Source organism: Heteronotia binoei, chromosome 7 (genome assembly GCF_032191835.1).
Source record: "Heteronotia binoei isolate CCM8104 ecotype False Entrance Well chromosome 7, APGP_CSIRO_Hbin_v1, whole genome shotgun sequence".
NCBI lineage: Eukaryota > Metazoa > Chordata > Lepidosauria > Squamata > Gekkonidae > Heteronotia > Heteronotia binoei.
In genome coordinates, this window is record NC_083229.1 from 177,541 (window position 1) to 203,041 (window position 25,501).

The following is a 25,501-nucleotide window of genomic DNA, read 5'->3' on the forward strand; positions in this document are numbered from 1 at the left end:
CTTAGTAGTATGTGCAAAAAGAATCTAGGGGTCTTAATGGACCATACACTGAATATGAGTCAACAGTGTGATGTGGCTAAAAAGGCAAATGCAATTTTGGGCTGTATCAACAGAAGTAGTGTCCAGATCACATGAAGTGATGGTATCGCTTTACTGTGCTCTGGTAAGTATTGTGTTCAGTTTGGGGCACCACATTTTAAGAAGGATTTAGACAAGCTGGAACAGGTCCAGAGGGGGGCGATGAAGATGGTGAGGGGTCTGGAGACCAAGTCCTATGAGGAAAGGTTGGAGGAGCTGGGCGTGTTTAGCCTGCATAGTATCACCATCTTCGAGTTCTTGAAGGGTTGTCATATAGAGGATGGTGTGGAATTGTTTTCTGTGACCCCAGAAGGTCGGACCAGAACCAGTGGGTTAAAACTGAATCAAAAGAGTTTCCGGCACAACATTAGGAAGAACTTGCTGACCGTTAGAGTGGTTCTTCAGTGGAACAGGCTTCCTCGGGGGGGGGGGCTCTCTTTCCTTGGAGGTTTTTAAACAGAGGCTAGATGGCCATCTGACAGCAATGAGGACCCTGTGAATTTTTTAAAAAGTAGGTAAAGGGGCAAGCACCAGTTTTCGACTCTGGGGTGACATTGCTTTTACAATGTTTTCATGGCAGACTTTTTAGTGGGTGGTTTGCCATTGCCTTCCCCAGTCATCTACACTTTCCCCCCAGCAAGCTGGGGACTCCTTTGACCGACCTCGGAAGGATGGAAGGCTGAGTCAACATGGAGCCAGCTACCTGAACCAGCTTCCGCTGGGATTGAACTCAGGTCATGAGCAGAGGGCTCTGACTGCAGTACTGCAGCTTTACCACTTTGCGCCATGGGGCCTGTGAATTTAAGGGGAGGTATTTGTAAGTTTCCTGCATTGTGCAGGGAGTTGGACTAGATGACCCTGGAGGTCTGTTCCAACTCTAGGATTCTATGAACCGGGTTTGTCTCCCCACTCCTCCACATGCAGCTGCTGATATGACCTTGTTGTGTTCAGTCACACAGTTGAGTCCGACTCTGCAACCCCCTGGACAAAGTCACGCCAGGCCCTCCTGTCTTCCACCATCCTCCAGTCTGCTCAAATTTGTATTAGTTACATCAGTAACGCTGTCCAGCCATCTCATCTTTTGCCATCCCCTTGAGTCAGTCACAAATTGTCTCTGAGCTGTTCTCTGAAGAGCAGTTCTTGAAAGAGCTCACTCAGCTCCACCTACCTCACAGGATGTCTGTTGTGGGGATCACGGGGTGGGGGGGAGGGGGAAAGGAGACTGTAAGCTGCTCTGAGACTTTGAGTGAAGGATGGGATAAAATTCAATCTTCTCTTTTTCTTGTTCACACCTGCCCACTTTTTCAGCATGTTCAGATCTCACTAAATTCTATCTTCTGGTGTGTTCACTGCTCCTCCCAATTTGGTGTATCTGCAGATTTAATGAGCAGCTACATCCTCATCCAGATCATTGATAAAAATATTGAAAAATACCAGAGCCGATCCCTGTAGCACCCACTGGACATCTCCCTCTTCAGGTGAAATGCCACTGACAATTACTCTTTGAGTGTGGTTCTCCAATCAGTTCCCTCTCCACCTAACTATCCTAGAGTCCAGTCCACAGTCCATCATGGGGAACCCTGTCAAAAGTGCTACTGAAATCCAGGTAAACAACGTCAGCAGCATTCCCTTGTCACTTTAGCAAAGAAGGAAATGTTGGTCTGGCAAAAAATCCATGCTGACTTCCGGGGATCACTAAGTTGTCCTTTAGGTCAGGGGTGGCCAATGGTAGCTCTCCAGATGTTTTTGCCTACAACTCCCATCATCCCCAGCCATTGGCTATGCTGGCTGGGGCTGATGGGAGTTGTAGGCAAAAAACATCTGGAGAGCTACCGCTGGCCATCCCTGCTTTAGATGTTTGCAGACTGGTCCCTTTAAAATCTGGTCCAGTGCCTTCCCTGGGACAGAGGTCAGACTGGCTGACCTGTAGTCTCCTGGGCCACCCCTCCTCTTTCTTTTTTTGAAACCTGGGATAACATCTGCCCTTCTCCAATCCTGTCCCAAGAGGAGCGGGAAATGATGGACAAAGGCTCTGCAGGCTCTCTAGGAAGTTCTTTGAGCCCCCTTGAGTGCATCCCGTCTGGCCCAGGCCACTTGTACTCCATGTCTCCGTCGCCAGCAGCCCCGCCTACCAGGTAAGCCCGTTCTCTACCTGGGGGGGGGGGAGGTGGAAATTGAGTCAAAAAAGGCATGAAGCCTTTCTGCTTCCTCTGCCAGGGTTTCCGCTTTCACGCCCAGTGGGCCCACCCCCCTTTTTATTGGGGCTCAACAGGCAGAAGACCCTCTCCTCTCTCCCGCAGAGGGGTGTCCTTGGCTGGCCTCCTCCACTTCCTGAACCCTTCCCTTTCCGCCCTTAGGCGGCCAGGGAGCGCGTGGCTTCCGCGATTCCTCTTCTCCACCCACGACGGCCGACCTGGGTGGGGCTCACCCCCAGGCGCTCCTGCAGCGGGGCACTGCTGCCCTCCCCCCCCCCCCAGGATGGAGTGCCCGGAGGGGGCAGAGAGAGGGGGCTCAGCGCACCCCCAGGCCTGGCGGAGGGCGCGAGCGGGAGACAGTCGCTCGTTGCTAGGCGACGCCGGAGGACGCGCGCGGAGGGCCTCCCTCCCCCAACGGCCCCGCCCCCTTCGGTGCCAGGCGGCGAGAGCGGCGCAGGTCAGGCCCCGCCCTGCCTCTGAGGGGCGCCAGGGAGGGAGGGAGGGAGGCCCCGCCCCTGGCCACGCTGCTCGCCCTTCCCAGGAGGAGGGGGAGGGGCTCAGGAGGCCCCTCAAAGGAGAGGCAAGCAGCCACAGGGCACCATGGCTCTCCCCCCTCAGGGCACCCCGGCTCTCCCCCCTCAGGGCACCATGGCTCTCCCCCCTCAGGGCACCATGGCTCTCCCCCCTCAGGGCACCATGGCTCTCCCCCCTCAGGGCACCCCGGCTCTCCACATGCCCCCCTCAGGGCACCCCGGCTCTCCCCCCCTCAGGGCACCCCGGCTCTCCCCCCTCAGGGCACCATGGCTCTCCCCCCTCAGGGCACCCCGGCTCTCCACATGCCCCCCTCAGGGCACCCCGGCTCTCCCCCCTCAGGGCACCCCGGCTCTCCCCCCTCAGGGCACCATGGCTCTCCCCCCTCAGGGCACCATGGCTCTCCCCCCTCAGGGCACCCCGGCTGTCCCCCCTCAGGGCACCATGGCTCTCCCCCCTCAGGGCACCCCGGCTGTCCCCCCTCAGGGCACCCCGGCTCTCCCCCCTCAGGGCACCATGGCTCTCCCCCCTCAGGGCACCATGGCTCTCCCCCCTCAGGGCACCCCGGCTGTCCCCCCTCAGGGCACCCCGGCTCTCCCCCCTCAGGGCACCATGGCTCTCCCCCCTCAGGGCACCATGGCTCTCCCCCCTCAGGGCACCATGGCTCTCCCCCCTCAGGGCACCCCGGCTCTCCCCCCTCAGGGCACCCTGGCTCTCCCCCCTCAGGGCACCCCGGCTCTCCCCCCTCAGGGCACCATGGCTCTCCCCCCTCAGGGCACCATGGCTCTCCACATGCCCCCCTCAGGGCACCCCAGCTCTCCACATGCCCCCCTCAGGGCACCCCAGCTCTCCACATGCCCCCCTCAGGGCACCCTGGCTCTCCACATGCCCCCCTCAGGGCACCCTGGCTCTCCACATGCCCCCCTCAGGGCACCCTGCCTCTCCACATGCCCCCCTCAGGGCACCCTGCCTCTCCACATGCCCCCCTCAGGGCACCCTGCCTCTCCACATGCCCCCCTCAGGGCACCCTGGCTCTCCACATGCCCCCCTCAGGGCACCCTGGCTCTCCACATGCCCCCCTCAGGGCACCCTGGCTCTCCACATGCCCCCCTCAGGGCACCCCGGCTCTCCACCCTCAGGGCACCATGGCTCTCCCCCCTCAGGGCACCATGGCTCTCCACATGCCCCCCTCAGGGCACCCCAGCTCTCCACATGCCCCCCTCAGGGCACCCCAGCTCTCCACATGCCCCCCTCAGGGCATTCTGGCACCCCACCTGCCCCCCTCAGGGCACCCTGGCTCTCCACATGCCCCCCTCAGGGCACCCTGGCTCTCCACATGCCCCCCTCAGGGCACCCTGCCTCTCCACCCTCAGGGCACCCCAGTTCTCCCCCCTCAGGGCACCATGGCTCTCCCCCCTCAGGGCACCATGGCTCTCCCCCCTCAGGGCACCCCGGCTGTCCCCCCTCAGGGCACCATGGCTCTCCCCCCTCAGGGCACCCCGGCTCTCCCCCCTCAGGGCACCCCGGCTCTCCCCCCTCAGGGCACCCCGGCTCTCCCCCCTCAGGGCACCCCGGCTCTCCCCCCTCAGGGCACCCCGGCTCTCCCCCCTCAGGGCACCCCTGCTCTCCCCCCTCAGGGCACCCCGGCTCTCCCCCCTCAGGGCACCCCGGCTCTCCCCCCTCAGGGCACCCCGGCTCTCCCCCCTCTGGGCACCCCGGCTCTCCCCCCTCAGGGCACCCCGGCTCTCCCCCCTCAGGGCACCCTGCCTCTCCCCCCTCAGGGCACCCCGGCTCTCCCCCCTCAGGGCACCATGGCTCTCCACCCGCCCCCTCAGGGCACCCCGGCTCTCCACATGCCCCCCTCAGGGCACCCCACCCGCCCCCCTCAGGGCACCCCGGCTCTCCACATGCCCCCCTCAGGGCACCATGGCTCTCCACCCGCCCCCCTCAGGGCACCATGGCTCTCCACCTGCTCCCCTCAGGGCACCCCGGCTCTCCACCTGCCCCCCTCAGGGCACCCCACCCGCCCCCCTCAGGGCACCCTGCCTCTCCACATGCCCCCCTCAGGGCACCCCGGCTCTCCACCTGCCCCCCTCAGGGCACCCCACCCGCCCCCCTCAGGGCACCCTGCCTCTCCACATGCCCCCCTCAGGGCACCCCACCCGCCCCCCTCAGGGCACCCTGCCTCTCCACCTGCCCCCCTCAGGGCACCCCACCCGCCCCCCTCAGGGCACCCTGCCTCTCCACATGCCCCCCTCAGGGCACCCCGGCTCTCCACCTGCCCCCCTCAGGGCACACCACCCGCCCCCCTCAGGGCACCCTGCCTCTCCACATGCCCCCCTCAGGGCACCCCGGCTCTCCACCTGCCCCCCTCAGGGCACACCACCCGCCCCCCTCAGGGCACCCTGCCTCTCCACATGCCCCCCTCAGGGCACCCCGGCTCTCCACCTGCCCCCCTCAGGGCACACCACCCGCCCCCCTCAGGGCACCCTGCCTCTCCACATGCCCCCCTCAGGGCACCCCGGCTCTCCACCTGCCCCCCTCAGGGCACACCACCCGCCCCCCTCAGGGCACCCTGCCTCTCCACCTGTCCCCCTCAGGGCACCCTGGCTCTCCACATGCCCCCCTCAGGGCATCCTAGCACCCCATCTGCCCCCCTCAGGGTACCCTGGCTCTCCACATGCCCCCCTCAGGGCACCCTGGCTCTCCACATGCCCCCCTCAGGGCATTCTGGCACCCCACCTGCCCCCCTCAGGATACCCTGGCTCTCCACATGCCCCCCTCAGGGCACCCTGGCTCTCCACAAGCCCCCCTCAGGATACCCTGGCTCCCCACCTGCCCCCCTCGGCATCCTGGCACCCCACCTGCCCCCCTCAGGGCTTCTTGGCTCCCCACCTGCCCCCCTCAGGGCTTCCTGGCCGCCCACCTGCCCCCCTCAGGGCATCCTGGCTCTTCACCTGCCTCCCCTCAGAACTTCCTAGCACCCCACCTGCCCCCCACAGGGCATCCTGGCACCCCACCTGCCCCTCTTCAGGCTGTCCTTGTAGGGTTGCTGCCCCACTGTTCCTGAAGCGGCTTTTCTTCTCTCCTCCCCTCCTAGAATGAGCCCCAAGAAGACAGCAGGAAGGGCTACAGCGGCAGCAGCTCGGAAGGGGGCCAAGCCGGCAGCCCCACCCCAGCAGCTGGGAGCAGGGCCTGGGAAGCCAGGTAGGGCAGTGGCAGAGACTGACTTCCTCCTGTCCTGTCCTGCCGCAAGGACATCCAGAGAAAGGGGCCTGCAGCAGGGCTGTGGGGAGGGGTTTTTGCAAAGAACTGGTGACCGGAGTCAAGAAGAAGAAAGAGGCTGCTTCCAACAAGGGATTTGGGCCAAAGTTCTCCATATGCTCATCGTCCTGCTTTCTGTATTTATTTCAGTTGTTAAAATATTAAGAGCCGGTTTGGTGTAGTGGTTAAGTGTGCGGACTCTTATCTGGGAGAACCGGGTTTGATTCCCCACTCCTCCACTTGCACCTGCTGCAATGGCCTTGGGTCAGCCATAGCTCTGGCAGAGGTTGTCCTTGAAAGGGCATCTGCTGTGAGAGCCCTCTCCAGCCCCACCCACCTCACAGGGTGACTGTTGTGGGGGAGGAAGGTAAAGGAGATTGTGAGCCGCTCTGAGACTCTTCGGAGTGGAGGGCGGGATATAAATCCAATATCTTCTTCTTCTTCTTCTTAACACTCCTCCTCCCCTCTTTGCTCAAGGTGCCTTGCAAGTAATAATTCAAACAGTTCAAATTGAGATCAAACAGAATAGCAAACCCCAAGACCCTCCCCACCATCGCCCAAAGAGGCGTCTGCTCTTTGTAGCCTGGCAAAAGTTTTGGCACACAAGCAAGCCTTTGAGACACTCCAGGGAGGGAGGGAGCTCCCCCCCCCCCCACTCCAGGCAGCCCATTGCATAGGACTGGATCCACATGTTTTTTGAGGGGGGGGCAAAATTAAAAAATGATGCCCCCTTATGGACCATTTGATCTTATGGTTCCATAGAATACAATGGACTCCATACCCAATTTGGTGCCCCCCATCCATTGGTGCCTGGGGCAAGCACCCTCCTCTGCCCCCCCCCCCCCCCATCCAGCCCTGCCATTAGAGCAAGAGCTGGGAGGTGCTTCCCTGGCCACCCTAATTGGGGGGGGGGGGTGTCTGTCGGAGCGGGAGTAGCAGAGTGAGGGAGATGACTTGCCCGACACAGGGCTTCAGGAAAGAAAATCAGGCAGACACGTGCAACTAGTGCCAAAAGGTGTATTAACATATATACACAACAAGTGCTCTCTTGTGCAGTCTATACAATATCACCTCCACGGACAAAGTGCTTCGCCTAACCACCATCTCACAGGGAGAGACCTGTGTGATGCACACACAGATCATATATAGTCCAAGCAGCCAATCCTGGCCGTGCTGACTCAGCAGATTGCATCACTTGGCTTCTGCCGGCTCAAGCCGGTCTGCTGATCAGGTCACTGTGACCTAGCCTGGCAGCTAGATCACCAGCTGTCATACTGTAGCTGTCAGACTGGGTTTATGTAGATTCTTGCTCCAACACACCTCCTAATCTATTTAAACCCAGTGCACCAAAACACTTTACACAGTTTACATACATGTCCACCAGCAACATTACAGTTCATATTTACGTAGCTCGGAACCCTTTCCGGAATTCGTTCAGGAACTCATCATGATTGTAAAACACATCATCGTGTTCCTGTTCAGCCAGCTCTTTCAGACGCTTGGCTTCAGCCTCCTTCTCCCTTGCCTCGCACTCTGCCACCCAGGCTTTCCGTTTCTTAGCCTTTTCTTTTAACATTTCCTCAAATCCGGGTGGGTCTGGATTGACAGTCAGAGTGACATAGGGACACTTGTACCTAGCGGGACGTTGGCCTTTGGTGGACCTGGCAGACACCCGTGGCCCTGTGCTTGGACCAGCTTTGTCTTCTTCGGGTTGCTCTGTTCCCACCTCCTGGGCTGGTTGCTCTGCCCCTGTAATTGGGTGTTGAACCTCCTGACTCTCACACTTTACCTCCAGTTCCTGCATTTGAGGCTCTGCCTCCTGACTCTGCTCGTCAGGCTCTGTGCCAGCATTCGGCTCACCTTCTCCAGCCCCACTGGGTGCCACCTCCTGGGCTGGAGTTCTGGGCTGCGCTCCAACATCGTTATCGCTACTTGGCAGCAGGACAAATTGTTTCTGCAAGGAGTGCAACCTTGGCCAGCTGCTTTCTTCATTGAACTGGGCACTCTGACTAAGTGTTATCTTGCTTTTGCTATTGCAGAAACGATAACACCTGGCCCTTGGCTTGTAGCCCAGAAAAATTAGGCTCTCTGCCCGGACATCCCCCTCCCCGCTACTCGTGGAGTGGATGCCAACCCGAGCCCGTGACCCAAAGACTTTTAAAGAACTCAAATCTGGGGTCTTGTTCAACAGTAACCTGTAAGGCACATTTTTCACAGTATTACACCAAACCCTATTTTGCAAAAAAACAGCTGCATGTATGGTTTCTGCCCAATAGGTCATTGGCAGTTGTGCATCCTCTAACATGCAATACATCACATTCTGCAATACAGCCCCATGCCCATTTTCTCGGGGCGTTGCCGGGTTCGTCAGACGGTGGGCAATGCCCTTGTTCTCCAGCCAACGTTTCATCGGGTTAGATAAGAATTCCCCCCCTCTGTCGGTTTGTACAGCCAGGAGATTAACCCCTAATTGTCTCTCCACTGCTTTGACCCACTTGGTGAATGTCTTATACACCTCAGACTTATGCACCATGGTGAAAACCCACGCGTACCTCGTGTGGTCGTCGGTGGCCACCAAGCAGTATCTCCTCCCCGACAGACTCTTTGGCAATGGGCCAATAACGTCTAAATGGACTAGTTCCAGGGCTCGTGTGCTTTCCCTTGAGCTTTCTTTAGCAACAGCACACGCCTTGCTTTTGGTCTTCTTGCAGACCTGGCAATCCAAGTAACATTTGCAAGGATTTACTTTCAAACTAGGCACAAGCTCCAGGGTTTTCTTTAACGCCCTAAATCCGCAGTGCCCAAGTCTCCTATGGAGCAAATGTATACAATTATTGTGCACAGGCTCATTCGACACCTGAGCCACCTGGGCACAATCACTCTGGACCACATACAGTTTACCTTCCCTCTTTCCTGTCACAAGCAACTTTCCCCCACCTCCCAGGATTTTGCAGCAGGTTTTCTCAAATCTCACCTGGTATCCCTGGTCAAACAGTGTGCTAACACTCAACAGGTTAGACTGCAGTGAGGGTACATACAACACATTTTGCAACATACATTTCAGTGCAGGAAATTCCACATTGCCTGAGCAAACAGAATTGGCAGTGGTCCCATCAGCCAATCTCACATACTTATGCTCAGGACTGTCAATGTTTTTCAACAACTCCTTCTCGCAGCAGAGATGGCTCGTTGCCCCGGAGTCTAAAATCCAAGCAGACCCTGTGCTCTCTACTGCAGACGTGACCAGCCGGGTTGCTTCCTCACACGGGCTGGCGGTCCTCCGCTCTCGCCGCACACGCCCCCGCCTCTTCTCCCTCTCAGGGCAAGCTCGGAGCAGGTGCTGCGACGACCCGCATCCATAGCAGCGACGGACTGCAAACGCAGTCGGCTCCACTTCCTCCACCTTCGGACGCCTGCCAGCAGCAGAAGCTGGCTCATTCTTGGCTGTCTTCCCGGACACACCGATAACAGCACGCTGCCCGGCCGACACCCCCGGACAGCTCACGGCCGCAATTCTCTCTTGGGAGTCAAGCAGGTGGGCACAGACGTATTCCATGGTCAGGGTCGCTACGTCCACCGTCTCCAGAGAAGTTATCAGGGGAGTGTACTCAGGTGGCAACGACGACAGCAAAATGTACACTCTGTCGTCTGGAGCTACAGTCTTGCCTCTTGCCTCCAGCTCAACGAAACAGTCCGTTAGCCGTTTGATGTGATCTTTCACACACCCTCCAGCCGGCATAACGGTGCGGAACATCCTCCTTGTCAAGGCCATGAGGGAACCAGCAGTGGTGCTAACATGCACCGCACTCAACGCGTCCCAGGCAGCCTTGGGAGTGTCCTTCCCTCGCACATAAACCAGCTGGTCATCTCCTATAGACAGCACTATGTTGGCCAGTGCCTTATCCGATAACACAGTCTCGGCAGGAGATAAGTCAGCAGGGGGGTTACTCACGAACAGCCATTGCCCTTCACGCTTGAGGTAGTGTTGCATTCTCAGGCTCCACACCGCGTAGTTGGCTGAGGTGAGCTTCTCAACGGCTACTCCAAGCTGTTGCTGAGCCATCGTGCCGACTCCTCCTCACAGCTGGCTGCCGACGTCCCTCTGGCTCTCAAACAGAGAACGGTGGTGCTTCTGTGTCCTTCACCGGCGTTCCTCGCCTCCGGCTCTTTCCAAACTCACAGTCAGCTCAACTCTCAACTCTCTCCTCCGCGCAGCGGAACCGCCCTGGGCCCATAACCCTGTCGGAGCGGGAGTAGCAGAGTGAGGGAGATGACTTGCCCGACACAGGGCTTCAGGAAAGAAAATCAGGCAGACACGTGCAACTAGTGCCAAAAGGTGTATTAACATATATACACAACAAGTGCTCTCTTGTGCAGTCTATACAATATCACCTCCACGGACAAAGTGCTTCGCCTAACCACCATCTCACAGGGAGAGACCTGTGTGATGCACACACAGATCATATATAGTCCAAGCAGCCAATCCTGGCCGTGCTGACTCAGCAGATTGCATCACTTGGCTTCTGCCGGCTCAAGCCGGTCTGCTGATCAGGTCACTGTGACCTAGCCTGGCAGCTAGATCACCAGCTGTCATACTGTAGCTGTCAGACTGGGTTTATGTAGATTCTTGCTCCAACAGTGTCAGCCAGCAGGTGGTACATGGAAGATTGCAGTTAGCACCCAGAACCAAATGGAGGAAATGTTCTTATAAATAAGCAGACCCCTGGGAGACTTAGGGCAACCCCTGGAGGGGGGGTTTTCAGGGCAAGAGAGGTTCAGAGGTGATTGGCCATTGCTTGCCTCCATTTAGCAACCCCGGACTTCCTTGGTGGTCTGCCATACAAGACTAGCCAGGGTTTGAAAAAGGGCAACTAGAATGATTAAAGGGCTGGAACCCTTTCCCTATGAAGAAAGGTTGAAGCGCTTGGGGCTCTTTAGCTTGGAGAATCGTCGACTGCGGGGTGACATGATAGAGGTTTACAAGATTACGCATGGGATGGAGAAAGCAGAGAAAGAGGTACTTTTCTCCCTTTCTCACAATACAAGAACTCGTGGGCATTCGATGAAATTGCTGAGCAGAAAAGTTAAAACGGATAAAAGGAAGTACTTCTTCACCCAAAGGGTGATTAACATGTGGAATTCATTGCCACAGGTGGTGGTGGCGGCCACAAGCATAGCCACCTTCAAGAGGGGGTTAGATAAAAATATGGAGCAGAGGTCCATCAGTGGCTATTAGCCACAGTGTGTATATGTTTGTGTGTGTGTGTATATATATATATATATATATATATTTTGGCCACTGTGTGACACAGAGTGTTGGACTGGATGGGCCATTGGCCTGATCTAACATGGCTTCTCTTGTGTTCTTAGGGTTAAGGTTAGCTTCCGAGATCTGATTAAATTGGCTGCCCTAGACCATCTGTGTCAGGCTGTGTCAGCCAATATAGTTGTTTTGAAAGAATGGGCCACATCTATTCTTATAGAGCACCCCTGGACATGAAAGGGCTGCTGTGCACTCTTGACCGGTTGTCTTAAAGGGCAGCAGCACCCCAGTTGTCATTTTCTGGGTTGTCTTTAAGGGCAGCAGCACCCCAGTGCAAACATATTGCAATATTCCAGCTGTGAGGTCAGAAGAGCATGGAGCAGCATGTCCAGCCCTGCCTCAAGGAAGAGAGTGGTCAAGCCAAATGCATCTGGCAGAAGGAGCTCAAGACCGTGAAAGTGCAATTTAAATCTGAACAGTCATAAAGGATGTGTGCTCTTAAATGTGGGGTTTAATATGTTTCCCATTTTATGAATCTATCTTATAATGCTGACTGGAATGAACTTTAGCAAGTGCTGCTTCTTTAACCTTGCTATTTTGGACTTTAGTCTTTTACCCTGTCCTTTTGTCCTGCACCATAAAGGGAAGCCATCTCAGCAAGACACTAAGCAGACCATTATTCCACATGAAATGTCCATTTGCCTTGGCTGATGTTTGGAATTAGAATTATTATTAATTTTTTGCTTTTTGATTCCTTCAACCTCCCTTGCCTGGTCTGTGAAGATGGGAAGGAAGCTGATAAACCAAACCGTGACTCCAGACTCCCAGAAGACCTTGGCCATTCCACAGGTAAAAAAGCTGGATTCAACTGGGAAAGCTCTGAAAATGTTGCCTGAGGCACAGCTTTAGGATCACGGAGGGGGCTTGCCCTTGGCCGTATCGGGTATGAACTCCCACGGTCTGCTGCTTGGTAGGCTGGCCCTCCTACAGTTCCGAGTAAAAGCTGTTTTTAGAAAGGGGATTGGATTGGATTGTAGTGTATGCCGGAGCGCAACATAGGTCCTCTCTTGCTCCTCTTGCATTGCTTTGACTTTTGTAGTTCTGCTGGCTTTTTGCTTTGTTTAACTTAGCATACGTTCTACTTTTTTGTGTTACTTCTACTCACTGGTAATTTTAGTCCTCTTGACTTGTTTAGTGGATGTCTCATGCAATTTGATTGCCTCATTTTACACAGTGTGATATGCCTTGAGTCTCATTGGGAAAGGCCGGCAATAAACAAGGTAAACAGGTAAGAGCCCAGAGGGATCAAACCTGTGTGCCCCATCTAGTCCAGCAGCACCATGTTTCACACAGCAGGTGACCACTTGCCCTGGAGGGCCAGCACACAGGATGGGAAGACCAAGACTCCCCTGATTTGACTCTGTAGCAGGGGTCATTTTGTAGAAAAATAGGTGGTGGAGCTCATTACCACAACCTATTAGCATATGCCGCCTCCCAGCCACCCCTCCAGCCAGCCCAAGCAGGCCTCGCTCTCCTGAGTCTCCCCTCCCCACCAGTCCAAAGGCCAGCAAGCCACCCACTGCCCAAAATCACATAAGAAGTGGAGAAAGGGTGGCACGGGCTGCTCCAGGGGTTAATGAGGGTGCTGGGGGTGTGGCAAAACTGGTGGGTGGCTGGCTACCCGCTCCGAATCCAGGGATTGTTACAAAGCTGCACCTATTATTCAGTGGACAAGGTAGATGGAGAGGAGGAAGGGGGTCTGTGAACTCCTGCTGAATCTGAGGCCTGCTCTGTAGCACTGGCTTTCAGAAATTTACTGGCTGTGAATGTGGAGGTTCACTTTAGTCACCATGGCTAATAGCCAGTGATCACTCATTCCTCCATGGATCTGTATAATCTTGATTTCAAAGCTGTTGTGCACTAGCCAATGGCTGCATCTGCATTGGACTTCACAATTTAGTTACTAGCTGAGTAAAGAACTTTTTTTGGCAGACTTTTTGCTGAGTGTTACTACCTGCAGAGAAATGTTCCTGAAGATGCCACAGGGACTTAAGTCTTAGGAGGATATCATAGAATCGTAGAGTTGGAAGAGACCTCCAGGGTCATCAGTCCCCTGCACCATGCAGGAAACTCACAGATCTCTCCACCACAACAGATCCAGTGACCTCTGCTTCATGCCAAGAAGACTGCAAAAAACCCTCCAGGATCCATGGCCAAACTGGCCTGGATAAAAATTGCAGCCTGACCCTAAAGTGGTGATCAGAATACTAAGCACTGATGCAATTCTTCCAGCCCTCCTCATGATCTGCCTAAGTTCACAAAATCAGCATTGCTGTCAGACGGCTATTTTGTTGTTCTTCAATCAAACAGTTGAGTGCGACTCTTTGCGACCCCATGGACCAAGTCATGCCAGGCCCTCCTGTCTTTCACCATCCTGCTCAAATTCGTGTTAGTTACAGTAACGCTCTCCAGCCATCTCATCTTTTGCCGTCCCCTTCTTCTTTTGCCTTCTGTCTTTCCCAGCATTAGGATCCTCTCCAGTGAGTGCTCCCTTCTCATTTGGTGGCCAAAGTATTTGAGCTTCAGCATCTGACCTCCCAAGGTACAGTCTGGGTTGATTTCCCTTAGGACTGACTGATTTGATCTTCTTGCAGTCCAAGGGACTTTCATTTTAAAAATTTCCAAAGGAGGAGAGTCCACCACCTCCTGACGAAGCGTGTTCCAGTGAGGAACTGCTCTAACTGTCAGGAAATTCTTCCTAATGTTTGGACAAAAACATTTCATTTCAACCCGTTGGTTCTGGTCTGCTCTTTTGGGGCAACAGAAAACAATTCTGCACTATCCTCTATATGACAGGCCTTCAAGTACTGGAAGATGGTGATCAAATTACCTCCCAGTAGTCTCCTCTCCAGGCTCAACAGGCCCAGCTGCTTCAACCTTTCCTTATAAGACTTGGTCTCCAGACCCCTCACCATCTTCATTGCCCTCCTCTGGACATGTCCCAGCTTCTCTATATTCTTCTTAAATTGTGGTGCCCCAAACAGTACACCAGGTGAGGTCTAACCAGAGCTAAGTGGTCACTTTGTGTGATTTGGACACTGTACTTTTGTTTATATAGCCCAAAATTGCATTTGCCATTTTAGCTACTGAATCACACAGCAGACTCGTGTTCTGTGTATGGTTCACTAAGACCCCTAGATCCTTTTTACACATACTACTGCTAAGACAGGTCCCCACAATCCTATAATTATGCATTGGACTTTTCCTATCTAAACGCAAACTTGAAATTTATCCACATTAAAATTCATTCTGTTTTAACCCAGTTTTCCAGCCTGTCAAGATCATCCTGTATCCTGACTCTGTTTCTACTGTATTGGCTACCCTCCAAATTTAGTATCACCTACAAATTTAATAAGCATTCCCTCTGTTTCTTCATTCACATCATTTATGAAGATCTTGAACAAAACAGGCCCCAGGACAGATCCTGGGACTCCGCTTGTCACTCCTCTCCAAGAGGATGAGGAACCATTCACAAGCACTCTGAGTGCAATCTGTCAAGCATTTACAGATGTACCTAACAGTAACAGGATCCAAACCACATTTTACTATCTTTGCTGTAGCGACTTTCTGTTTGGAAGGATTGTGCAGTAGGTCACTAGCAAGTCACTTAGCTGCAGTTCACAGGCAGAAGGAATTTTTAAATTCATTGTAAAAGCTGGATCATTGTAAAAGCTGTCTTGGCTTATTGCATGTACCATCTCAGCACTTAGCAGATAGATGGGCTTATTCTTACTAATTTATTGTAGGTGGCTGTGTGCAGAAATGCAATCAAGAAGAAAAAGGCAGGGCCCAAACCAGAGAATGGTGCACTCTGAATTCTGATGGTGTGTCAAAAGCAAAGGCATGATAGAAGCAAGGAATCATAGACTTGGAAAGATCCATAGAGGCTATCTAGTCCAACCCCCTGCTTAACCTGCTCAGTGCAGGATCAGCCTGACAAGTGCTTCTTAAAGACTGTCAGTGAGGGGGAGCAGACCACCTCCCTTGGCAGCTGATTCCACCACTGAACAATTCTTACTGTAAAAAAGTTCTTCCTAATATCTAGATGGTACCTTCTGCCCATTATTGTGAGTCCTGCTCGTCTCTGCTGCCAACAGGAACAGCTCCCTGCCTTCCAATAAGGGACAGCCCTTTAAAGACTTCAAGACAGCAAGCCTGTCAACCGCCTCTTCTCCAGACTGAACCTTCCCAAGCCCCTCAGCCTTTCCTCCTAATACAGGGGTGGCCAGCGGTAGCTCTCCAGATGTTTTTTGCCTACAGCTCCCATCAGCTCCAGTCATTGGCCATGCTGGCAGGTGTCAAGAGTCACTCCATCCTTGTTCCTCTTGCCATATGTATCCAATTAGTTAACAATTATACAATGCTAACGCTGTGCTTGCTATTCTGGCTATTGCTTTGAAGCATCCCCACTGTTTATCTAGAGGGAGGGTGGCATGTCTGGGAACTCATATGTTACTACGCAACCAAGGTCAGGGAAGCTGGTGGAGAAGTAGCCGAAGGGGGTAGATAACAGACACCCGGGGTGATGATAGAGTAGGAGGGAACCCGCGCAAATTCTCCGTTACAGCTTGGCACGCTTTGCTTTTACTGTAACGGTCAGGGCAAGGGGTTATAAGACCTGGGAATTGGCGGGAGAGCCAGTTCCGACAATGCCTGTATCTGCCTATGATGCTGGAATAAAGAACTTGAACTTTACTTGTCTTTTCCTTGCCTCTGGGTCTGACAGCTGGGGCTGATGGGAGTTGTAGGCAAAAAACATCTGGAGAGTTACCATTGCCCACCCCTAGTAGGCCTTGGTCTCCAGGCCTTGATCATCCTCGTCACTCTCCTTTGCACATGCTCCATTCTGTCCACATCCTTCTTGAAGTGAGGTCTCCAGAACTGCACACGATACTCTAGGTGCGACCCGACCAGAGCAGTGTACAGTGGGACTAGGACATCTTGTGATTTGGATGTTATCCCTCTGTTGATACACCTGAAGATCACATTAGCCTTTTTTATCGCATTATCACATTGGCTGCTTATATTTAACTTAATGTCCACCTGTACACCAAGATCTTGTTCACTCACAAGGGACAGAAGGATTAGTATGATCAAAAACTGATGCTCGATCTGCTTTCCCTTGCTGCAGCCGAGGGGCCAGAAATGGTAGATGTTGTTTCTCTGGGATGACCAGATGCTGAAATTAAGGCAAAAGCATGCCACTAAGCCAGTGGTGGCCCACTCTCTCCACTAGATGGAGACAGCTCTCAAGATGTTCAGCGTTTGATAAGGCCCAGCTCATATTCTGTTCAGGCAAACTTGAAAGAGTTTCTTTGCTCTTTATTCTGAGTGAATCATTAAAATGCAGATAAAATGAAGAAGGGAGAATTGCACATGCAGCCCCTGAGTGGAAGGGATAACTTAAATTATTTAGGCTTTTTATGCCACCTTTTTGGTCATATTAGGGATCCAAAAGATGTCTCATGACAGTTTTGAAATCTTTTAAAAACCAAACAATAAAACTCAGTAAAAGAGGCGTTCAGGACCACCTTACTTCAAAGAACAGCAATCTGCTCATTTTGCTCCAAGGGCCAAAGAGATTGCACCACTGTTGCCTCTGTGGGAAGTGACTTCCACAGTCTAGGTGGGCAGCAATTAGAAATCATAGAATCATAGAGTTGGAAGGGACCTCCAGGGCCATCTAGTGCAACCCCCTGCACAAAACAGGAAACTCACAAATACCCCCACGGGATCTTCATCACTGTCGTGTTTTAACAATTTTATTGATAGCATATGGTGACAATATCTAATTATATCATTACTATCTCTAACCCATATGATATTTTCCAATCCCCCCTCCCTCTGTTACTAGACTCCCGCCGAGGTTATATACTTAAGTTCAATTATAAAGGTACCCTTAACCAATCAAAGTTCAATATCTTTCTTTTCTCATATTCATGTTAAAAAATTGTCCAATATCTTTTTACATTCCACTCTTTCTCTATATATCCTCTAAATTTCTTCCACTCCTTTTTGAACACATCCAGATCGTAGTCTCTTAAAGTTCTTGTTAATTTGTCCATCTCACTCCACAATAAAACTTTCACAATCCAATCCCATTTCTCTGGTACTTTTCTTGCTTCCACAACTGCGCATACAATGTTCTAGCAGCTGAGAGCAAGTACCAAATCAGAGTTCTATCTTCTTTTGGAAATTTTTCCATTTGTAATCCCAGCAGAAAAGTCTCTGCAACTTTCTTAAAGTCGTATCCCAAAATTTTAGAAATTTCTTGTTGTATCATCTGCCAAAACTTTTTCGCTTTTTCACAAGTCCACCACATATGAAAAAAAGAACCTTCATGATTTTTACATTTCCAACATCTATCCGACATCTTTTTACTCATCTTTGCCAGTTTTTTCGGAGTCATATACCACCTGTACATCATCTTAAAACAGTTCTCTTTAATACTCTGACATGTTGATATTTTCATTGAGTTCTTCCAAAGATACTCCCATGTATCCATTTGTATTTCTCCGTTCACATTAATTGCCCATTTAATCACTTGAGATTTTACTACTTCTTCTTCTGTAGACCATTTCAATGGGATCTTCATCACTGTCAAATGGCCATCTAGCCTCTGTTTCAAAACCTCCAAGGAAGGAGAGCCCACCCACCACCTCCCAAGGAGGAAGCCTCTTTCACTGAGGAACCACTCTAACAGTCAGGAAGTTCTTCCTAATGTTGAGCCGGAAACTCTTTTGATTTAATTTCAACCCATTGCTCACACCTGTTGTGAGACTACAAATACAACAGAACATGGCAGTTACAGCATACAGATTGGCAAAAGGTATTTAGCCATTTTCTGACTGAATTATTAGAGTTTTCCTTATTGTGGCAAGCCAGCCAAATTTTGCCAATTTGTATGTAACCTCAGGGTTCTTATCGTCAAGAAGATTCTTAAGGAGTTGTAGTTTTTGACTACTGGTGAAAGGTATGGCCGTGAAAAATGGAAGTACTTTGCGATGATCATTGTAAGCCTCGCAATCAAATATGACATGGCCTAAAGATTTGATACCATCATTGCAGCGGGGACAGAATCATTCTTGGAATGGCCCTTTTTTGTATCTCGCCTCCACCGTTGCTGAAGGGTAAACGTCTCACCTCATAAGAGTAAACGTTCTCCTATATTCATTATTTGTTAAGCCGTATAGGTGGGGCATCGGGGTCACCCTGTCGATTGGTTCTGTCAGAGCTGCCATTTGGTTGTGCTATTAAGGTCATTTTGTCTGACAACGTCCAATATTCTCTGTTTCACTATCTCCCTAGCATTATCATAAGTGAGAGAACTGAGATATTGTTTGGAAAGGCCATAATAATGAATTCTGTCCTCTATGACAGGGGTCCCCAACCACCTGGCCGTGGACCAGTACCGGGCTGTGGCCGGCTAGGAACTGGGGCAGAATCAGCCCCAGACTAAAGCAGCAACACGGCCTCACTCCCAAGTCTGCCTCCCCTTGCAGGGTCCCAGGCCAGTAGAGCTGCTGTGACCTTAGCCTACCCTTCATTTGTAGACTCTTTAAATGGGAAGGGGAGGCAGAAACAGCTCCAGTCCCCCCCCCCCATGGGGAGCAGAGATGGGGCGGGGGGAGCCTGGGGTGACCCCCCACCACCACCGGTCCTTGGAAAAATTGTCTTCCACAAAACCGCTCCCTAGTGCAAAAAAAAGGATTAAAAAATCACTGTGTTGCAGAAGGGAGGGGGAGAAAGAGCTTGCTTCTCTCTCCCTCCCTCAAAGCTGAGTGGGGGTGGGGGGGGGAGATGGAATTATCTTAATCTTGCAAACAGGAGAGGAGAAAGACCTAGTTTCTCTCTCTTTTTTTCCTCAGCCAACAACTTGGGGTGGGAATGAGAAAAAGGAAACAAGCTGAGCCTCTTATTCCTTCCCCAGTTTGCCTCCCCTCAACAACTGTGGGAGGGAGCAGTTTCCGGGAGGAGAGATTGGAAGAATCCCACTTCCAGATGATCACCGTGGTTTTCCCCTTCCCTCTCAACATGGCTTCTGGGGTACACAGAAAGTTCCCCATCCCATGCAGGAAATGATCCCTCTTCAGCTGGAAGCTGGCTTCTGATGACTGCAACGAATCTGCCTGCTCACCACCACAGACCAGAAGTGAGCCAGATCTTTCTTCCTCCATTAGCTCTCCTGATCTGGCAGCACCATCAGCACACTACCTCATTCTCACATGATGGATGGGAAAGGCTACTGAGCAGGGACATCTGGGCCACTCCTTGGCCTTTCTTTCCTTTAAATCAGGGGTGTGCACCATTGTTTGGCACTGAAGGGCTGGAGTAGAAACCTTCCTCCTGACGCGTCCGTCCTTGGTTTGGGTTGGGAGGGAAGGGAAAGTAATAGACTGTGTGTCTAGGGGGCTAGGAGAGAATCCCTGGACTCATCTTCCTTATAGTGGAACTAAACCACTGGCCAAGGTCTCAGTGCAGCTGGAGTCCTGCTGCCTGTTGTTTTTCTTTCTGTGTCTCAGAGCAGAGCCGTGAACTGAAGGCTGCCCTAACTCTGCAGTGCACTTTCCGCCGCCTCTTGGCCTGCCGGGAGAGGGCGAGGAGAACAAAGGAGCGTCAGGAGTACAATGAGTTGATGGAGCGCCTCCAGAGAGAGGTGAGCTGGGTGCCGGGCTTTGAAGGCAGGAGAGTTGCCTTGGGTGACACCATGTTTCCTGAATTAGCTTGCGCCTGAGGGAACAAACTGTGCTCCTTGTTGTGAAAGTATGATAGACAAGATGGAAACTGCCGCCTGCATGCCGTCAGTGCCTTTACTGCAAGGGTGTCAAATGTCCAGCCCGTGGGCCACACCCAGCCTGCCCAGGCCTTTAATCAGGCCCATGGGGCTCTCTTCTCCCCCTCTCCTGTCCTCACCCTTTGAAGCTTCAAGGCTGCCAAATTTCCCAGCTCCTTCTTCCTTGTCTTTGCAGGCTGAAGCAGGAAGCAGTTCTGGGCTTGCAAAGTTGCAAAGAAAATGCAGAATGGACTTTCCATTAACATCTTTGGGAGTAGTCTATTTGGGCACAGAGACCTTAATGGAAAATCCATTTCGTGTTTTCCTTGAGGTACAGAGGAAGGGCATCTGGCATCCAAAAATATAAGGAAGTTTAAGAATTAAAAAGAGTGCACATGTTCTGTACAAAGATCAGGTTGGGTATAAACCCTAACTCTGTTACATATCCTGAATAATTTTAAATTAGGATACACCAGTATCTCTTGGAAGTTGCAGCATTTAAAATCCTCCATTGCCTTAGTAATCAGAGTTTGGGATTTATTCCCATTTTCCCTTCATGTAGTCAAGGCAGGAGTTGCTAGATAAAGATCCAGCCTGGAGAAACGGGTTTGATTCCCCACTGCTCCACATGCAGCCAGCTGGATGACCTTGGTTCAGTCACAGTTCTCTCAGAGCTCTCAGACCCACCTCCTTCACTGGGTGTCTGTTGTGGGAGAGGAAGGGAAGGAATTGTAAGCTACTCTGAGTGAAAGCAGGATATAAATCCAGCTCCTCCTCCTCCTTTCTTCTTCTCTTGTCTCCTATTATGAATGAACTATCTTTCAAGCCATGTTCCTGCTTGTCATAAAAGTTCCATGGCCATCCTGGGTCTCCACCCAGTCTTCTTCAAGTCAGTCCTTGAGCATTTAGAAAAGATGATTGTGATTACTACGAGCCAACAGGAGTTCCTCAAGAACAAGTCATGTCAGACCAACCTGATCTCCTTTTTTGAGAAAGTTACTACCTTGCTGGATCAGGGAAATGCTGTAGACATAGTCTCTCTTAATTTCAGTAAGGCTTTTGACCAGGTTCCACATAGTATTTTTGTTGACAAGTTGGAAAAATGAGGTTTGGCTCCTGTTACTGTTAGGTGGATTTGTAACCAAGCTCGGCGCATCACCACTAGGCCAGGCAGGTAGCCACCTAAGGCAGCGCTGTTTTTAACTGGTTGACAGATTCCACCCCAAGAGTGCTTGTGAATGGTTCCTCCTCCTCTTGGAGAGGAGTGACAAGCAGAGTGCCTCAAGGATCTGTCCTGGGATCTGTTTTGTTCAACATCTTTATCAGTGATTTGGATGAAGGAATACAGGGAATGCTTATTGAATTTGCAGATGATACCATATTGGGAGGGGTGGCAAATATGACAGAAGGCAGTCAGGATACAGGATGATCTTGACAGGCTGGAAAACCGGGCCGAAACAAACAGAATGAATCTTAACGTGGATAAATGTCAAGTTGCATTTAGGTAGGAAAAATCCAATGCATCATTATAGGATGGTGAAGACTTGTCTTGGCAGTAGTATGTGCGAAAAGGATCTAGGGTCTTTAGTGAACCATACACAGAACATGAGTCAGCAGTATGATGCAGTGGCAAAATAGATAAATACAATTTTGGGCTGAAGCAGTGTCCACATCACATGAAGTGATGGTATCGCTTTACTGTGCTCTGATTAGACTTCACTTAGAGTACTGTGTTCAGTTTTGGCCCCAGAATTTAAGGATATAGACAAGCTGGAACATGTCCAGAGGAGGGCAATGAAAATGGTGAGGGGTCTGGAGTCCAAGACCTATGAGGAAAGGTTGAAGGAGCTGGGTGTGTTTAGCCTGGAGAGGAGATGACTGAGGTAATTTGATCACCATCTTCAAGTCCTTGAAAGGCTATCATCTAGAAGATGGTGCAGAATTGTTTTCTGTTGCCCCAGAAGGTCAGACCAGAACCAACGGGTTGAAATTAAAAGAATTTCCGGCTCAACATCAGGAAGAACTTCCTGACCATTAGAGTGGTTCCTCAGTGAAACAGGCTTCCTCCTTGGGAGGTGGTGGGCTCTCCTTCCTTGGAGGTTTTGAAGCAGAGGCTAGATGGCCACCTGCCAGCAATGAAGCTCCTGTGAGCTTAGGAAGATCATAAGAGAAGGGCAGGAAGGGTTGCTTCAGGACTTTGTTCTCGTGGCCCCTTCTTACATGCCCAGGGAAATGCTGATCATCACTTCGGGTCAATCAGCAATTTTTATCCAGGCCAGTTTGGCCAGGGATCCTAGAGGTTTTTGCCATCTTCTGGGCATGAACTATAGGTCACTGGGGATGTATGTGTTTGGGCGTATGGTCTTTGTGGGTTTCCTGCATGTGTTTGTGCGTGTGGTCTTTGTGAGGTTCCTGCATTGTGCAGGGGTTGAGTAGATGACCCTGGAGGCCCCTTCCAGCTCTAAGATTCTTCTTCCTTTACTTCCTTTGGGGGAGGGACGGTGGCTCAGTGGTAGAGCATCTGCTTGGGAAGCAGAAGGTCCCAGGTTCAATCCCTGGCATCTCCAAAAAAGGGTCCAGGCAAATAGGTGTGAAAAACCTCAGCTTGAGACCCTGGAGAGCCGCTGCCAGTCTGAGAAGACAATACTGACTTTGATGGACCAAAGGTCTGATTCAGTATAAGGCAGCTTCATATGTTCATATGTTCCTCTTATCTGGGAGATCCAGGTTGGATTCCCCTCGTCTCCTCTGCATGCAACTGCTGGAATGACCTTGGATCAGTCATAACTCAGAGCTGTTCTCTCAAGAGCAGTTCCTAAAAGAGCTCTCTCAGCCTCACCTACCTTCCAGGTGTCTGTTGTGGGGAGGGGAAGGAGATTGTAAGCTGCTCTGAGACACCAAATGAAGGGAGGGGTATAAATCCAGTCTCCTCCTCCTCTTCACGGAAGTGTTGGGTGGGCAGCTTTTTGTCTCATTCCTGAGCAGAACTCTTTGCATCCATGACCACTGAAGTGTTTTGTATTTGGGTTTTGAGGACTCATCCCTCACTAGTTTCCTCTTTTGCCAGTTTTTTAAAAAATATAATAAAATTTTATGAAACTAGAAAAACAGTAAACATTAAACTTAGTTAAGTAACAATGGGAATTGCAGCAAGGAACATGCAGGTTTAAGCTAGAAACAGCCTAGAAAAAAGAAAATCTAACAGACTGGGAGCCATACAAAAAACCTCAAGTTATAATTGATTCTACATTGAGAAAGCTAGGCAGTTCAGGGAGAGGAGAGGAAGGGAAGGGAAGACAGGCAGGCAGGCCAAAGGGAGAGTTCTGTTATGAAGTCAACTGTCACTAAGGATGCATTATGACAGTTCCAAATTTCATGTGGGAATAACAGAGACCCAACCTCTTAAACCAGAAAGCTCTCTTTATGGCATTGGATTCATGCAGAATTCAGGATCTCTTGTCCCCTGATCTTTAGCCTTCTCAGACTTCCACACAGATGCACAGGAACAGTGATTGTCATTCCTGGTGCCATTAGGAGGAATATGGACACAGCCCTCCCCTCGGGCCATGCTTGTACTGGTGGGTTATCTAACCTTCACCCCACTCCTCTGACATACGTTGCTAGCTACCTGTTCCAACCACCCACTTCCAATGTTGCCCACATATAAAACTATCTCTTGAGATGATTGCCACTCAGTGGATTGATGATAGACAGGTGGGAGTCTTTAAATTCATTAGGGTTTGTAGAATCTTTCGGGCTCAAGTGCTGTGTTCTACTGGAGAAAGTTTTTTTTCCAGACGTTTCGTTCTTGGCTGCGGCGAACATCCTCAGTGGCGTTGCAGCCGGAGCAAGCGCTCTGACCTTCTTGGCTGCTGTGCATTGAGTGAGGCCAGGGCTGCTGGAGAGCTGCTATTTCTAGGCTGGAGGGGGTGTGGTGAAAGGGCAATAGGTTTGTGGATGTGCCTATTGTTTGGTGGGGCTTCCTGGAAGGGTAGTGATAAGGAAACTGGCTGTTGAATGTGACCATTGTTCTGTGTTAATTGCTGGGAGGGTTGGAAGGGGTGTGAAGAAAAGGAAGATGGTTGTTGACTGTGCTGATTGTTCTGTGAATTTCTGCAATTTATAGTCTGTAGGGTGTTTTGCAGAGCTGGATACCAAGATTGGTGGATGGAAATGCCTTCTTCCTTTCTGTTACAGTTGTGCTGGTGTTTGTAAATCTCAATAGCTTCTTTGTTCAGGCGGGTATGATAATGTGAGGCCGTAGAAAGGACTTCAGTTCTTTCAAAGTGGATGACGTGGTCTCCTTCAAGTGCATGTTCAGCTACAGCTGATTTTTCTGGCTGAAACAAGCGACAGTATGTCTTGTGTTCGGTGAGGCGGGTGTTGATACTGCGTTGGGTAGTGCCAATGTAGACTGCACCACAGGACAGGACTCTTAAATTAAGGAGACAGTTTCTTAGTGGAAGTGTTAGGTGGTTACCTTTTGTCTCTTTTCCGAGCAGAACCATTTCCACTGAAGTGTTTTGTATTTGGGATTTGAGGACTCATCCCCCACTAACTTCCTCTCTTGCCAGTTTTTTTGGGGGGGGGTAATTTGTTTTGTGTTTTTATGGGGGGGGGCTTCTAGCAGCCCCTAGTGGGTTAAGGAGGATGTTCAGAGAAGTGATGCAGCCTGCTCTACCTCCCACTCCGGTATTCCAAGGAGGTCTCCCTTCCAAGCATCTGCCTGGGTCAGCCCTGCTTATCTTCCAAGATCTGGCAAGATCACTGGGCTTGGCTGGGCCTCCTTTGCCAGCTTTGAACTTTCAGCCAGGCTCCAGTATGTAGACAGAGTGTCATCCCAATTAGCTTGGAGAAACGTCGACTGAGGGGTGACATGATAGAAGTTTACAAGATAATGCATGGGATGGAGAAAGTAGAGAAAGAAGTACTTTTCTCCCTTTCTCACAATACAAGAACTCGTGGGCATTCGATGAAATTGCTGAGCAGACAGGTTAAAACAGATAAAAGGAAGTACTTCTTCACCCAAAGGGTGATTAACATGTGGAATTCACTGCCACAGGAGGTGGTGGCGTCCACAAGCATAGCCACCTTCAAGAAGGGGTTAGATAAAAATATGGTGCAGAGGTCCATCAGTGGCTATTAGCCACAGTGTGTGTGTGTGTGTGTGTATATATATATATATATATATATATATATATATATATATATATATATATTTGGCCGCTGTGTGACACAGAATGTTGGACTGGATGGGCCATTGGCCTGATCTAACATGGCTTCTCTTATGTTCTTATGTTCTTAAATGTGACCTTTGGTGTGGAGGGCATTTCTCCT

General features: G+C 51.3%; 1 protein-coding gene across 1 annotated transcript in view; it reads left to right on the forward strand.

Annotated features, from left to right (window-relative positions):
* The first annotated feature begins 2,094 nt into the window (after window positions 1-2,094).
* IQANK1 (IQ motif and ankyrin repeat containing 1) overlaps window positions 2,095-25,501 on the forward strand; it is an 89,255-nt gene continuing 65,848 nt past the window's right edge. Inside the window, exons 1-3 of the mRNA XM_060243025.1 lie at window positions 2,095-2,213; window positions 5,905-6,011; window positions 19,839-20,047. Of these exons, the coding sequence (XP_060099008.1) occupies window positions 2,095-2,213; window positions 5,905-6,011; window positions 19,839-20,047 (435 nt within the window). The remainder of the gene's footprint in view (window positions 2,214-5,904; window positions 6,012-19,838; window positions 20,048-25,501) is intronic.